A 15,417-nucleotide genomic window follows, 5' to 3' on the forward strand; every position below is an offset into this window, starting at 1 on the left:
CCTGAGAGAAATCATGGACGGATTCAGCTTCTGGCGTATGTACATCGAGCATTGTGAGAAGGAAGGAATTAAACCCAACCACGCACTATGGTACTAGGTATTGAGAGCTTGATGGCATGGTAGAATGGTCCAATGAGCAGTGTTGCCAACCCTCAGCAACCTTTCATGATCTTGAAGTATGTATGCCCATTCTCTAAAACCGTGGAACCTGTCTCGTTGCAAGATGATGTTGGCAGAGCAATCAGACTCAAGCATCCTCTCATTCCTCCAGCGTATCCTCCATTTTGCCACAACATGACGTCCTTGGGAGATTTCACTCATACGTCGTCTTTGTAGAATCCATTCTATGGCGTGTATCTAAGTCACGTGACATCGAAATGTTTGGCCTCACAGGAAGGTGCGACTTGGTCTCTGTGTCTGTGTCTCTTTCCATATCACAATCCACCGACGGACAACATCCATCGCATCAAGATTGGAATCCCTTCATTCCTCATGTCTCGTCCAAGGACCAACATGACTCCTTGTATCACCTCATCATGTGGTTATCCTTACGCATGTGCTGTCTGCCAGTAAATGGACCAGGCAAGACTAACATCTCACAGACCATGAGCAAAACCCCCGTTGTTGACTGTTTGTCCTGAATTCATATTGTGTTATGAGTCTGGGGAGGGTTTCTGCTGTTTGTCAATCCTTCAATATTCCCGTCATATACCCGGCAGTGAACACGTTCGGGTAAGCGGCACACAGTTGGGGAACTGATCAAAGCTTATCTTCTCTAATCCCAATCTACGAGTACTCCGTACTGCGGTTCCGCACCACCTAACCAGACTACCTGTTGACTCTCATACATAACGAGAAACGCGTGAGAAGTTCTTCAACATTTCCTCAAGTTGTGATCCAGAATAGGTCTGACAATTGTCGTTGATCAACAGGTGAAGCAGTGTTATCCACGGTTTCGGCAACGTCCATCTCGAACCGACATCCAAATTTATTGTCTCGGGGTTTTCTTGTTGACTACTTATAGTCTCGGTGTTAACAAGCCGGCAAAATACGCGAAAATCACCCAGTCTCCAATTGCCGTAGACTGTGGGATATGTAAGCATTGCCCAGAGACGACCCACAACGGCGAACTTACCACATCACAGTGCATCTTCTCTTATCTCCAACTTGCTTTCTGTCTGCATGGCATTTATGGGTTCCCTTTGTCAAGGAACATAGCATCCCTGGGCATGGTGCTCGAAAAACAGCCCGATCAGGAACCACCCGTCCCGCAATGGACTTCGACGCCAACTCATAGCTTTGAATTTGGTCAGCCCGGCGATCTCCAGGACGATGGACAGAAGAAACACACGGCCAACAATCCCAGTACTTCATTATGGGACAAATTCCTCGGCGTCGTTTTTTATACACCACCATGGTCTCGATACGACCCAGCTAGGCCTCCAAAGTGGTCTCTCTGGTATAATGTATTGTTTGCATTTGCAGGGGCATTCACGGTCGGCAACCTCTACTACAGTCACCCCATCCTCAACGTTCTTGCCGAAGATTTCAATGTCTCATATGTCGAGGTGTCGAGGTTACCGACTTTGATGCAGGCAGGCTACTGTACAGGCTTATTGTTCGTATGCCCTCTTGGAGACTTGTTCAAGCGCAGGCCCTTAACCTTGACATTGATCTTCATGACTGCAACCATGTGGTATGTTCGACCTTTCACCTTTTCTAATAGCGGCCAAACTCACTCCGAACTCTTCCTAGGATTGGATTGTGCATAACCACATCATTTTCTGCCTTTTGCATCATTGGATATCTCTCTGCCATTACCACAGTTATTCCACAGGTCATGCTTCCCCTCGTTAGTGAGCTCGCACCCCCTGAAGGACGCGCTCTTGCTCTTTCCATCACCACTTCTGGTAATCTCCTGGGCATCGTCATTGCACGTATTCTTTCGGGTGTCGTCACCAACTACACTTATTGGCGAAACATCTTTTGGATCGCTCTTGCACTCCAATATTCTATTCTCATTGTTCTCTGGTTTTTCATGCCAGACTACCCGTCTTCGAACCCTGAAGGTCTCAACTATCTCAAAATGTTGTGGGGCATCCTCTTCCTCTACAAGAAACACGCCGTTCTTGTACAAGTTGGTTTGATCAGCTACTGTATCTCAGCCTGCTTCACCTCGTACTGGACGACATTGACATTTCTACTGGCCGACCCGCCTTACAACTATCCCAGCGTCATCATTGGTCTCTTTGGCCTGATTGGTATCGCCGGAATCATTATGACCCCAGTGTATGCCAAGTACATCATTCAACCTTTTGCGCCAACCTTTTCCTGTTTAATCGGATGGGCCATCCTCCTGGTCGGAATCGTTGTTGGAACTTATTCAGGGCGATACACCGTTGTCGGTCCGATCGTCCAAGCCTTGTCTCTGGATGCTGGATTTCAAATTTGTCAAGTGGCCAACCGTGCTGCCATTCACGCGCTTGAGCCGACTGGTCGCAACCGGGTTAACACTGCCTTCATGCTGTTGAGCTTTCTGGGCCAGATGACGGGCACGAGTGCTGGGGCTGAACTGTACGAGAGAGGAGGATGGAGAGCGTCGGGCAGTCTGAGCGTGGGCTTCGTGGCTCTCATTCTAATTCTCTCGGTGGTGCGAGGCCCCTACGAGAAGGGATGGTTTGGCTGGTCGGGAGGCTGGGATATCAGGAAGCAAAACCTTGCTCAAGCAACCGAGGTCTATGTGTCACCAGCGGCGGCCAGATCTGGCAAGAAAGACGTTGACGTGGAAGTTCCAATAGCTCCTGCGATGGCTCAAGAAGGGCAAACAAACTCCCCAGCAACTCGGGCTAGAAGTGGGGACGAAGAGAACGGGCAATTGCCTTTGGAACCTGGAAAGACGGCCGGAACGGACAAGCCGTGATCTAGCGAAGATTTGAAACGAGACTACGATTGGCCATTTTCCGTACAAGATGGACATTTGTTATGCATGATCAATGCTAGCATGATGATTCGGCATGATCACACCCATTCCTCGTGCGGTGTCCTGTTTCTATTTCATTGGTGAGCGCCCATCGGACAGACTTCGGCTAGGGGGACAGCTGGAATTCCATTATATTCAGAGCTTATGCCAGACAGGCATCTCGGGAATATTATTCACATGGCCCATCACTGACCACCTCATACTCGATGCTAGACACGGAAAGCTGGTCATGTGCACTCTCTTCAGTCGTGCCATGCAGGCCAAGTGAAGATGATAGAGGGATCTGTAAGGCGACCGTCTCTGTACGACCAGGATAGAAAGTCAGATGACCCGGCGCGCGCAGATCGGTATCAAGGGCGAGGATGACCGAGTTGCGTGAAGGGGTTATGTAGAGATTACGAGTGGCGCTATCAGCGTTGGTAGTCATGTCGGTGTCGGTGTCGATGTCGAGATTGGGATCGGTATCAGCATCGACCGCTATGTTTGGTGATTTCGTAGAAATATAATCACCACTTTGATCGGGTTTCGGAGTCGACACGTGCGCTTCGCCGCTGACGAGGACGAAAAACCTATTCAACAAAGTGAGGGAACGTATGAATGTGCGGAGCAAAAACGATATGTGCATAGAATAACGACAATGATGATAGCAACAACAGGACAAAGGGGAAGACTCAAGGCCCACGAATCATGCTCAATGCGCCAGACAAAGAAGCCGCAACAAGAAACGATAGAACCAACACCCAATCCATGTACTTAGGTAACCATCTAACAGAACGTGGGAGATACAATACAGACACACTTACATGGGAGCCGGTGGACGATGCCATCCCTCTCCACTACGAGGTGGAAGGACAACATATGTGAGATTGGACACGTCGCCGAGGAAGGCCGCCTTACCGACAGTGGGATATGTGTGGAAGATGCTATTAAGCAAGCGCCAGCATTGAATCTTGGCGGCATATGGTGGGGATGGATCGTTGAGTACGGTCGAGATGGTGAAAGTGTTGAGCGGCGGATTTGAGTCTGATTCGGACGAGATAAAGGCTGGAGATGGTGGAGGAGCGGAAGGAGAATTCGGAGGTAGCAGGAATTTTTCTTGCAGTTGCTGTTGCTGGGTTGGACGTACTAGACTCTCAATGTCGGTGGTGTGAGCGGCGACCGTGGTCTTGAAAGGCGAGCATATCAACAGGCCGAGGGGGAGGGAGAGAGAGAAACAGCCTAGATATTTGAGACTAGGAAAGGCCATAGTAGGGAGAATTCAGACGAATCAATCAATCATCAGGAATGACCCATTCGGACTTGTTTGGTTGAAGAATTCCCTTCGCCAGAGCACGTCCTGTATGCGTGGCTGGATAAGTGCGACTCAAGCTCGAGTGGTTCCCAATTATTTTAAGAACAAGTCAAGATGAATTTGTCAGTATCGTAAGTTGATCACAATAAATAAGGTACTCTGGAGGTCGAAAGAGAAGTATTGAAGAGAGTTATATGCAAGCCTCGAAAGTTGATGCGATTCGATTGGATTCGAGTTGAGTTGAATTGAATGGAATGGAATGAAATCTTTCATCAGAAGTTGGAATAGAGTTCTCGACTCTACGGAGTATGTTGCTTACGTAGACAAACTCGTACCGCATCCCTGATCTTCAGGCCTCCTTCAGGCACGAGGGCCCTCGTGCCCCTTGTCCCTCACTTTCGGGTCTTTTTTCAGGAACGAAATAAGGCCAGGAACGTACTCCGTAGTGATCTTCATGACCACATCCTTATCAAGTCTAGATGTACTTTTAGTGAAGACATATGTACGTGAAAACCCCCCCCCATCTCTTGTCAAGGCAACGATCGACAAATGAAGTGTGGGTGGCTAGGACGAACAAAAGAGAAAAGCCAGAAATTTATGTGGAATCACTTAGTACTATCATCACTTATCGTATGCATACTCGGTAGGTGTAGAAATAAATCCTGATGGATAATTAGTGGTTTGGGGCAAAAATCCCAAATCCCATTGCCTTTTCCCATCCCATGACTTTTTACGTCAAATTGATCGACGATCGGTCAGCCGACGGAGGGGAGCGGCCGCCCGCCACGTGCATTTTGACCACGTGAATTACGGAGTATGTTTTCCCTTTCACCCACGTGGTATGGATTTCCAAGACTCGTGGGATTGGGGAATGGGGAACGTGGGAACACAATACGGAGTACTGTATGTAGACCAAATAAAAGGCACGAGGCTGGCTGATCGCCTTCATTGATCGTCGCTTGCGTTTCACGAACAAAATACTTGACGTCAAGATCTGCCACCAACGACCCCGCGACATACTCCGTACTGTTCAATTTGATAGACATATCTCCAAAATATAGTCATGCAATTACAATCACGTTGGAGCAGCACGAGCAAGGGGCCGAACATTTGGACATGTTGAATCTTTTGCACGATAGTTTGGTGTCTATGCTGCAGATCACTTCTCTAATTTTGACAGCGTGAATAATGCTTGTTAAGCCCTGAAACCGGTCCCACGAATGTCAACTATTTGTCCATTCGATCGACTGCGCTAGATACATCCCATCTCCCTCCCAGAGGTAGTTAAATGATGTAAAAAGCCGCCATTGGGGAAATTCTGAATCACATTGACTGGAAAAATCCGCGCCACGCTCGATTCGCCAATAAAGGATGGTAGTGTTTTCGTCTTCGTTGTGCTGAAGGTGCCAGTCATGATGCATTATGCATATTCGTTCATTGTTGATTCAAGGAGCGTCGTTATCACCTTGATACTGAATAATCTCTCGCCGGTTGATAGGGGGGAATATGCCCATCAACAGTGGGTAGTTGGTGGATGGTGAGCGATGGCGACGCAGCTTGGCGTCCCACTCACCACGTACTGGTTTGTTAAGGTTGCAGTATCGTCTATGTTGAACCGAGACCGCCGAAAAGTGATACAGGTACGAAATTTCTTGGTACTGTAGGAAAGCCCCGAGTGAACATGGTACAGGGAGGAAATTCAAACATGGTTGTGTACAAGCTTGCTAATTGAGACTGTACAGATTCAGTGGCGTAATAGTTCGGAGAGAGCCTTGAAGAGGCTGCGTTTGTGTGGTGAGGTTGGCTGACCGCGACTGTCGAATGCTTTGTGTGAGTCCAGCATTGCTCTCGGCGGACCGACTGACATCGGTCCAACGATCTCCATATCGCCGAGTTCGGGGAACTTGCCCGACTTGTCGTCGATAATGGGCAAAATCACCTTTGCGGGTGACTTTTCGAGCACGGCACTAGAAGCAGTCGAGTTTGGCTGGTCCGAACCGCCATCACTCAGACGACTCAAGACGGGGTCCAGAATCTTTTTCATCATGTCGTGCTGTCTTTTCCACTGATTGTCGACTTGACCCCACTTCTCCTCGGTCAGGCGGTAGACCTTGGATGTGGAGCCGTTGTGTTCGGCAGTTCTGGCGAGGTGTTTGGCATAGTTTGTTCGGGCCTGGTTCCAGTTTTCACGAAACTCGATATAGCTATCGAGAGTGTTGGAGTCGGGGACATAGGGTTCTGGGTGAATGGTGAAGTTGGCATGTCCAAGCTTGGCGGACCATGGGTCAGCCAAGTCGTCCAGCATGTGAAAGGGGGACAGTTCACCAGTAATGGTGCTTGTTCGTGACCTGTTGTGCATGGACACCATAGAAGGCTTTGTCGACAAGGGTGGAGAGGGAAGACACGAGAGAGGAGTGTCCAAAGAGGTTCGAGAGCCGATAAGGGTGGAGGTCGGCGCTATGGAGGGAGACTGAAGGGGGGATTGGATGGGGAGTTCTCTCTGGAACGAGTCCAACATAATGGGCGGCAGAAGTGGAGTGGTCGCGTGGACAGTGTCTTCTTCCTCTGGCTGGGATGGTCTCTGTTCAATGTCGACGGGGAAGCTTTCGAGATGGAGAGAGGTGTCACTGCTCATGGCCTGGACAGGCGAATGTGGGATGGAGCTCTCATGCTTGGAGATGGCGCTCAACGCAGGGCTAATGATATCGACTTCGTTCCATGAGCCAGATCGGGCAGCGGGTGGGTTCATATGTGTGATGATGGACAATTGCGGCCCAGCAGCGGATCTGTTTCTCCACCGTCGTGAGATCGAGCCTAATCGACTGCTGAGGCGATGGGTGGTGCTAAGAGGGGTTGGGTCCATTGACCTGGGTCGCTTGTGATGTCGGGGAGTAGAGGGCGTGGTGGAGCAGTCATCGTCTTCGGGAGACTTCCAGGCCAGTTGGGTGGGGGATAGAGGAGGGGAATTTCGAGCATGATCATCGGCAAAAGCCTTGTCGTAGTCAACTAGATCATAGGAGCGATCGTTGACCAATGTGTAGCCAGCAAATTCATATCTCTCCTGGGGTTCTTCGGTGACATCCTCGAGGCGTTTAGGAGCACCATACATCTCGATGGAGTCTCGCTGAACGGGGGATGATGCTATGGAGGAACCTGAGCCTTTGGACGAATGGCCACGAGAGAAGACAGAGGCTGTGGGGGAGGATAAGTGGGTGGAAGACGTTGAAGAGCGGGAGACTGGGGTGATGGCATCTGTCGGGGTGGAATACGAAGACTCCATGTCGGGTTGGTGGTTTGGTTTTGGTTCTGGTAGTGGTTGTGGATATGGAATATTATTCTTAGATGTGTGCAGTCTGGTAAAGAGAAGGCACTGGGATTGACCCTCGAAGTCAAACCGTGGGAGGAAGAGGGTCAGGTATAGATTTGGACCAGGTCCAGGGCAGTTCAGAGTTGAACAAGTAACTGCATGATGGCTGGGCTGTTGACAAGTAGGATTGTTTATCGGAGACGTGTCAGTGGTGTATGATGGGAGGCGACGTGTAGCTGGAGCTGGAGCTGGAACTGTATTATGGTGTTTGTGCCTGTGAGTGGACGGGCATGCAGTGATTTGTTGTGGTGTGGGCGAATTCTACGCGGAGGTCCGGGCTGGAGAAACTGCGCAGGCCACCAAATGATCTTGGTCGCGACTTTTTCGAGGCCAGAACAGACCAGTCAGATGCGAGTGAGGTTGTAAAGTAGTGGGTGAGTCAGGTGTTGGGTATGAATGAGAGTGAAGTAGCTAACGAGTGAAGCCATCAATGAGGTGCCATGTGGACGAGTGAAAGAGGCGAAAATAGAGAGAAAATCGAATGGGGTGGATGTAGCAAGTTTTGAACCCAGCAAGGGTATAGAGAGCGAATGTTAATGTTGATGGGGCCCAAAGTCAAAGGCAGAGGAAGTGGGAAAAGACATGGGGGGCACGGGGGGCAAAAGCAAATCGGGGTCCAGGAGCAGGTGAGCAGGTGCAATGCAGGTGAAGGTGCAGGTGTGCAGGTGTGCAGGTGGGCAACAACAGGGTCGGTACGAGAGTGTGAGAGTGTGTGCGTGTGTGCTTGTGTGCTTGTGTTTTCCAAAGGTTGTGCAAAGAGCAAAAATGCGACAGTGGAGGGCAAGACCAAGAGGGGAAAGGCCGGAGAGCGGGTGTGGAGGCACAGAGGCCCGAGGGTCCCCTCGGCCACAGAGGTTGAAAGTGTTGGTTGTTGGTGGTTGGTGGTTGGGTATCGGTGGTTTCCTACGCCTATTCCGCGCTCCCATGCCTAGATCGCTCCTCGTACTCATCAATATGAGAGTACTCCGTACGACTACGGAGTAATAAGTCAGTAGTGGCCATGATAGATAGCATCCTTGCTCCTAGCACGCACCGGGAGTCAGGGCCAACGGGCCTTGGACGCGCTAGGCTGCTGCATCCGTACTCTGGAAGAGGGTGCATGGGATGGCACAGTGAGAGACCCACCACAACCCAACCAAGAAAAACTCTTCCAGTGTGCGATGGATCCCGGCAAAGACTTTCAAGTTGAGCGACGACGACTGGTTGGGGTACAAGGTGAATGACCTCTACCTCCGTACGCACAGGTGCTGGGACTTGGTCCAGCGTCGGTGGCTTGTCGACATACTCCGTACCCTGGGTTATGAACATGAAGCTCTTTACCGAGCAAAAGTCTATTAGACTCGTTGCGTTTGAACGTCGGATTTGAAAAAGAGGTGTGTGAGCCGTCCTCCAGCTCCGTACTCAGTTCTCCCTCGCCTCTCAGGCCCTGCTCGGCAGTACCTGAATCGACGGCTGAATAATGAAATTAAGTTTGGCTGTCTCAAGAAACGGGCTGCAAGGGAACCAGTGTCCGACGCCACCGATGCAGAGGGCTTGACGGGTAGCTTGACCATGCGTTCCATGCCTTGACCAGCCTACGTATAGTTCATACCTAGGTACCTACGGAGTAAGGTATCTACGTATCTACGGAGTACCTCCATACACTATCTACCGAGTACAACAAGACAGTGTCCGAAGCAATGAGGCGCCAAGTTCAACTTCTCACGGCACAAAAGCCAAGCCAGACCATGCTCCGTACATAAAGTAGTATTGTTCAACACCACATTCTTTGGCCCCAATCCAGACCAGATGTCTGCAACAATATTGTTATTATTATAATTCAATGTTTCAGGACTAGAAGCCACCAACAAGTCTTGAATCTATCTTGTTGGGGTAGAGTAGAGAGCACTGCCCGGTTCAGAGCAGGGTCTGTGATTTGGCAAGGCGCCCTTTGTCAAGACTTTTGGTGGCTTGACTTGGTCGTGTGTCCAACCATACGGAGTACTCCTAATTTTGGTTTATCGGCTCTAAATGCTATTCCATAATAATAATGATATTCATTATTCTCAACTTTGAGCTTCCGTATATGCTCATCAGCCTGACCTTGAAGAAGATTTGGTCGTGTTGATGACCATGTGTGGCCCTAACAACCGACGAATTTCGAAGCCAAAGCGCCAAGAAGAAGCAATTGAAACCAAACAACAAAAAATGCAAACCAACAATCATTATTAGTTTCAACTGGTGTGTACTACTACGCATACCACCCGCATAGATGTTGTTAGAAACTGTGAGACCTTCTACTCGCTTGGATAATAATGATTGTGTTGTCTAAAGTTAGAGGGTCATTTGGTGATGTACTGTAGAGTTTGGTGACCGATGAGATGACTTGCAACCGCTTTCGCTTCGTGGCGCGTTGCTGTCCATCCACGCCATCTCGCCATCTCGCCATCTCACCATCTCACCATCTCAACGTTCTTACAGCACAAAAATGCATGGATGACGTCTGGATACCGTCTGGATACTTACTTGCGGGGATGCAATGCACTATGGCACCATGCACCAACCCGTAGGCCAAATGACTCTGACTGTGTCTTCCTCTTCCACCGTAACCACAATAATACTACCGTACCTACTGAAGAAACCATCCAACGGTCCGGCCTGATGCATGACTAGGCGTGCTATGCTACCTATTTCTGTCTGAAACCACCTTTGTTTCAGTCCAATGTATGGCCACTTGAGGTAGTACAACATCTCAGAGAAATGCGGTGCTACGGGTGCTTTGCTCTCTTGTCCAACCCCCGTGTGGCTGGCGCCAGAGGATGTCCCTGATGCTGTGGGACCTCGGTACCGTGTTGTCTTTCCGTGCCGTTTTCAATAATTGGACAGTCTAGTACTCCGTAGCAGTATGTAGAGAGTAGTAGGATCAGAGGATGAGTGTTATGGACGCTTGTGCTCAACCAGCATGTCTCTCGCTCTCTCTCATCAGATGTCTTCCCGCTAGAACCAAGACCAACGGCCGACTAACGATTCTACTACCGATTTAAATTGGGCGAATTCTGCAGGGTTTGGCCCCGGCCCAAAAGATGCCATGATGCTTATTATTACCACTTAAGCGAGAGGTGTCATAATGCAGGAACGGTCTCAGTTGTACTCTCACACAATCATTCTTGGTGCTACGAATACAACCGGTACACTTGAAGTCATTTTGCTCTGTTGGCTCCGGGCTTGAATGTCTTGTCCTGTCGGTACCTTATCAACCTGCCTGATGGGTGTCTACCGTCCCTCTTCCCCGGCGGATCTTTACTTGCCATGGTTTAGCCTTGAAGCCTGAAGCCGCCCCGCAGGCCCGAGCTCCCGCCCCTCCATCTCTCACCTCTCAAAATCGTCACCCTGGTTGGAAAAAACGTGCTTCTTAGAGTATACACTTTTTTTATGTGGTTGGCAAACTTGAAATTTGCATGCCCACCATGGTCATGTCTTGTAGCGTAATCAAGTTGTAAGTCTGTACGGTTTCCTACCTAGGTATCGTAGAAAGCCATTTATTCATGCCTGATATCTTCTGTTCAGCGCAGTTGTCAAAGAATCGTTGCCTCTGTCACTCTCGCTGTCACTGCCACTTCCCCATCCTATCTTCGGATAGCCATGATTCATGTCCACCATTTGCGGGATCCTCCCTCCTCGACACCTGTCAATTGTCATTGCCCTTGTGAATGCAAGGTCGGTCGAAACATGTATTGGTACATGGCTGAAGCCGTTCAGCCCGTTCTGTCGTCATGGCACACCCCCCAGGTAAAGAGAATCCGGGGGGCTGGAACACCCTTGATCGGCCGCAGGAACAAACGCCATCTTCTGTAGCATCATTCCTGTCGCCTCTCAGTGTTAACTCTTTTCAAACCTTGTTTGACCCCCAGGGATGTTAACTTCGTCAATACCTGCCGCAATGCTACTATACAACTGCGTAAACCCTTGTCTCAACCGTGCCTAGGTAGACTAAAACATATCCCCCCGAGCATTCATCTTACCTCACCCCAGCAACTACGGCACGCATCATGTAACGTGCTACGTCTTGCGATCGTCTCTCAGACTGTCAAATAAACTCTGCCGATCTTTTCCGCTGTGTCACGGCTGGAAAGTCGATCCTCAGCTGTGGAAGCGTTTTCCAGATCGACGCTCGCTCTATCCGCTCTAATCCATGCCTCAACCCTGTAGTGGGAGACTTCCGAGAGAGAAAAACCTCCGCAAAGAGAACCTAAGGCTTCTTATCTCGAGGCTCCTGGCAGTGCTGGTCGCTGCCAACCATCTAATTGACAGGATTACCATGTCCTACCACGTCCTCGACTCATCTCAACCTCACGACCGACGCCTCAATCGATAGCGCCCAGCAAGCTTGGCCTTGAAAATCCCACCAGAAGACGGCAGAGCTTGTCCACATTCTCCCCACTCCCCACGCATTTTGGCACAATCTGGAGTGCCACCATCGATACCGCTTCATTCCTCATATGTACGTTCATTCCTTAAGTTTCCTTTAGTTTCCTTTATGCCTACGTTCTTGCTGGCGCCACGCTGCCTGAGGGGTCTTTGACTTTACCAAAGCTCTACACCCGAGCTCTAGTCTCGAATTCGAAAACCTCTCCTTCCAACTCCCAAAATGTCCTTAACAAGAAAGCATGTAGATCCACTTTGAAGCATGATTGCCTAGACAAAGTGCCGACGAACGCGGACGTGGAACTCATGAGCTTACGGAGTAGGTCAAGTATCTGGCTCGTCGCCGCACAGACATCTAGGCAGTCAATGCACTCAGAACCCTTAATTGTACACCAAAAGCATCATAGGCCATGCCACCAACGGCCACCTCAGCTTTTCATGCATCAGGCACCACCAAAGTTCGTAGTCGTCGTCGTCCTTCAGCTGGCTCAAGCACCGACCACGTTCGTACGTACCGCCATCGTGGTATTCTTCGAGACCCTCGTGGCAAAAGCGCACGAACCATTCTCAACCATACAGTCGGGTTGAGGCATCCTGTCTTGTAAAACTGTCCTTGCCCCTCTCTCTCCAAAGCTGAAAGCTGAGAGCTCCAGCTCAATATCTGCATTACGATAGTAGCTCATCGAGTCAGAGCATGTGTTCGCCCTTTGGGTCTTCAGACACACTGAATATCTTGTTGATCCCAACCCCTTTTCATTCTCAATCGCACAAGATTGACTCAGCTATGGAACAGCGTCAAATTCGCTCAAATCTAAAGTCGACAACTGCTTCTCGTTGTCTCTGGTTTCGTTGGCATGGCTGACACGTTTCATGTAGCCTTCGTGTTCGTTATCGCCACCCTTCTTGCCGTCGTGATACGGCTGAGATTCTCACATTCTAATTTTCGGGCATCTTGTGCATCTTCGTTTGGCGAAAGAGCATCCGTACAAGCTGACATGTTAGGGTGCAGCCTGTACCTTTATTATATGTCGCTAGGCCCAAATCATGAGCTGATGACCGTAGACTGAGACAACTCGCGAACATAGTTCAGGTAGAGAACCTGCTAACCCAGTACCGACTCCAGAGCTTCTTCTGCTCGTCGGTCCCCTTAAACTAAACGACTAAAGTCAGCAACCCAGTATCACTTGATAGACCGCACGGGGCAACGTACTTGGAAGTCAACTCGGTAAATGTCCTTGAATCCTTCCTTGAGCGTAGGCTCCTGTAGTCTTTGGAGAAAACTTCTGAAAGCAATACCTGGCAACATCTTACGAGCTTCCGGATTCATCTAATCCCGTCCAAAGTCATCGTGTCAGTTGCAATGTCGTGCAGCCATGGAAACTCGCAGCCTAGTTGCAACTACGTACCGTTGTCAGGTTCATGGCTCGGACCGCGTCATTGTGCTCTGCCAGACGAGAAGATGCCGTGAACCGCACAAGCCTGATTGGTACCTTGAATTCCTGAGCGAGCTTGACCCAGTATGCCCGGGTTTCGATGTCTGCATTCGTGTTATCTGTCAACACACACAGGTCAGTGTACCACAAGGATGAAACGGAGATGCTGAACTCGTCCTGAGACGTCGATTAAGGCATGATGTGAGGCACCAAGGGCAAGAGATAATGTCAGACAGGCGTTGACAGGCGAGGGTTGCAGTAGCGGTTTGACAGATGGATACATCGGAAGTCTGGTCACAATCTGCGACACAAGTAGGCAAGGTACCGCAGGTAGACACAATTAGCCACCAGTGGTCAATTGGTCTCAACCTGACCGCCTCCTGGTGCATGGAAGGCTGAAATGAAGAGAGGAATCGTACCAACTGCCACAGAAGACCCTGCTGCTAGTAGTTCCCTTGTTTTTTTGATGCACCTATCACGCTGTAACGAGTTAGGTCTTTGTCTGAACCATTCAGCAGCAGGAGATGGGTGTCAATCGCTCAATGAGAGATTGTGCCGGGACGGTGGTAAAGAGGGACATTGAAAGCGTTCGTACCGTTTTCAGTATGTCCTGATTGACTCTCTCGTATCCCAAAGGTTCCAAAACGTCCCAGAAGAAGGTGCTTTTCCCTGCTCCCGGCGAGCCACAGAATATCACTAGTTCTTGAGGATCATTCTTGGTGAATGTCATCGCTGTGGACGAGTCTTTTGGAACCTCCGATGACGTTTGCGAGATCTCTGCTCGTTCAAGGTGTCTGAGAGGATCAAATCCATGGTCATATGGTTCGGGTGCAGCGCCGAGGAAGAATTCTTCTGGGGTCTGGAAACGTATTCCAATATTTGCGGCGAGATGCCTAAACTCTCCTTAATCAGAAGTGTCCTTCGATTTGCCTAGAAGAGCCAATGTGACTCGTCGTACCTGTCGGAGGGCGCATGATCTTTGTTGCGTTGATCAGTCTTTGCTCTTCCAGCAGCATCACCGACATAGAAGGAGCCATCCACGTCTACAGCATCTTCAGCCTGCAGACCAAGATCGTCCAACATCTCGTCCCACATGCCAGTCCTCGGCTTGCGGAAGCGATCTTGAGCAGTTGCCCCATAGAAGCTGAGTGGAATGTCAAGCTGTCGAAAGATCGAGGTGATTTGATTTTTAAGGTTGACCAGACTAGGCGTGTCCTTCTGTAAAGATTTAGGGTTGTCTTTGAGACTGACATTGCCTTGGTTACTGAGGAAAACGATGGCATAGCCTTCTTCATGCAGCTGTTTCAGCCTTCCGGGGATGGACTGATCCCACCACTTCCAGCTGGTGGGGGATCTGGCCCATTTGCTACCGGTATTGGCGACAATGATCGTGTCATCCAAGTCGAAAGCAGCCACTTTGACAGGCAGCTTGGGCTCATCCTGGGTTTTCTCATTGGGATTATAACGACCAACGACTAGGCTGTTTTCGACAATTCGCCAAATAAGGTTCTCGGGAGGCCTTTGAGAAGCCGGTTTGAAGAAGGTTGCCACGGCCTTGCCTTATATCAATTAGCTTGAAAGGGGCATACTTGAATCAACGTACTCGTAGTGGTAGAATCGATCTTTCGCTTGATGGGTGGAGGCGAAATTGAACCGGTTGAATGGGGAGTAGCTCTCTTCATGGCGGATGCGACCAGATAGATGTTACGAGAGATATGATGAGAGAAGAACAAACCACGGATGCAACGACATGACAATGTCGTCAGCAGGATTGACGCCAGGCTCGTTGTTTGATGGTGGTGAAGGCACCAGTCGCTGAGTGAGAGATGTGCTAGAGGTCGATTGACGAATATGGTTACTTGATCGCTCCTGCCTGTTTGATGGTTAATTCGTGGACGCGATCTCGGTGTTTTGGGGAAGGCGAGAACACGCCTGGGCCCTA

General features: G+C 49.8%; 4 protein-coding genes across 8 annotated transcripts; 1 reads left to right on the forward strand and 3 right to left on the reverse strand.

Moving 5' to 3' along the window:
• The first annotated feature begins 665 nt into the window (after nt 1-665).
• PV10_08063 lies at nt 666-3,588 on the forward strand. 2 transcript variants are annotated; one of them, XM_016373036.1, is made up of 4 exons: nt 666-732; nt 794-1,095; nt 1,146-1,696; nt 1,756-3,588. In XM_016373036.1, exons 3-4 carry the CDS (start codon nt 1,230-1,232, stop codon nt 2,918-2,920), a joined length of 1,632 nt encoding a protein of 543 aa, XP_016219947.1. In that variant the 5' UTR covers nt 666-732; nt 794-1,095; nt 1,146-1,229; the 3' UTR covers nt 2,921-3,588. The 2 variants fall into 2 exon arrangements, with proteins under 2 accessions (XP_016219947.1, XP_016219946.1); XM_016373035.1 differs by having other exon boundaries at nt 666-1,095.
• Nucleotides 3,150-4,226, reverse strand: PV10_08064 (uncharacterized protein; the record flags this gene model as incomplete). The annotated part of the gene is made up of 2 exons (XM_016373037.1): nt 3,150-3,549; nt 3,784-4,226. The coding sequence occupies 2 exons, from the start codon at nt 4,224-4,226 to the stop codon at nt 3,150-3,152; spliced, it is 843 nt and encodes a 280-aa protein (XP_016219948.1).
• Nucleotides 4,227-5,405: 1,179 nt separating this feature from the next.
• PV10_08065 (uncharacterized protein) lies at nt 5,406-8,094 on the reverse strand. Its single transcript, XM_016373038.1, has one exon. It carries the CDS (start codon nt 7,549-7,551, stop codon nt 6,016-6,018), a length of 1,536 nt encoding a protein of 511 aa, XP_016219949.1. The 5' UTR covers nt 7,552-8,094; the 3' UTR covers nt 5,406-6,015.
• A 4,378-nt stretch (nt 8,095-12,472) lies between these two features.
• On the reverse strand, nt 12,473-15,344 carry PV10_08066 (polynucleotide kinase 3'-phosphatase). Of its 4 annotated transcripts, XM_016373039.1 has the most exons (7): nt 15,079-15,344; nt 14,434-15,034; nt 14,071-14,368; nt 13,895-13,955; nt 13,449-13,594; nt 13,253-13,369; nt 12,473-13,194 (listed from the first exon to the last, which is right to left on the reverse strand). In XM_016373039.1, exons 1-7 carry the CDS (start codon nt 15,155-15,157, stop codon nt 13,129-13,131), a joined length of 1,368 nt encoding a protein of 455 aa, XP_016219950.1. In that variant the 5' UTR covers nt 15,158-15,344; the 3' UTR covers nt 12,473-13,128. The 4 variants fall into 4 exon arrangements, with proteins under 4 accessions (XP_016219950.1, XP_016219951.1, XP_016219953.1 ...); XM_016373040.1 differs by having other exon boundaries at nt 13,449-13,955; XM_016373042.1 differs by having other exon boundaries at nt 13,354-13,369; nt 13,449-14,368.
• Between the last annotated feature and the right edge of the window lie 73 nt (nt 15,345-15,417).

This window comes from Exophiala mesophila (assembly GCF_000836275.1).
Source record: "Exophiala mesophila strain CBS 40295 unplaced genomic scaffold supercont1.6, whole genome shotgun sequence".
In the NCBI taxonomy this organism is placed as follows: domain Eukaryota; kingdom Fungi; phylum Ascomycota; class Eurotiomycetes; order Chaetothyriales; family Herpotrichiellaceae; genus Exophiala; species Exophiala mesophila.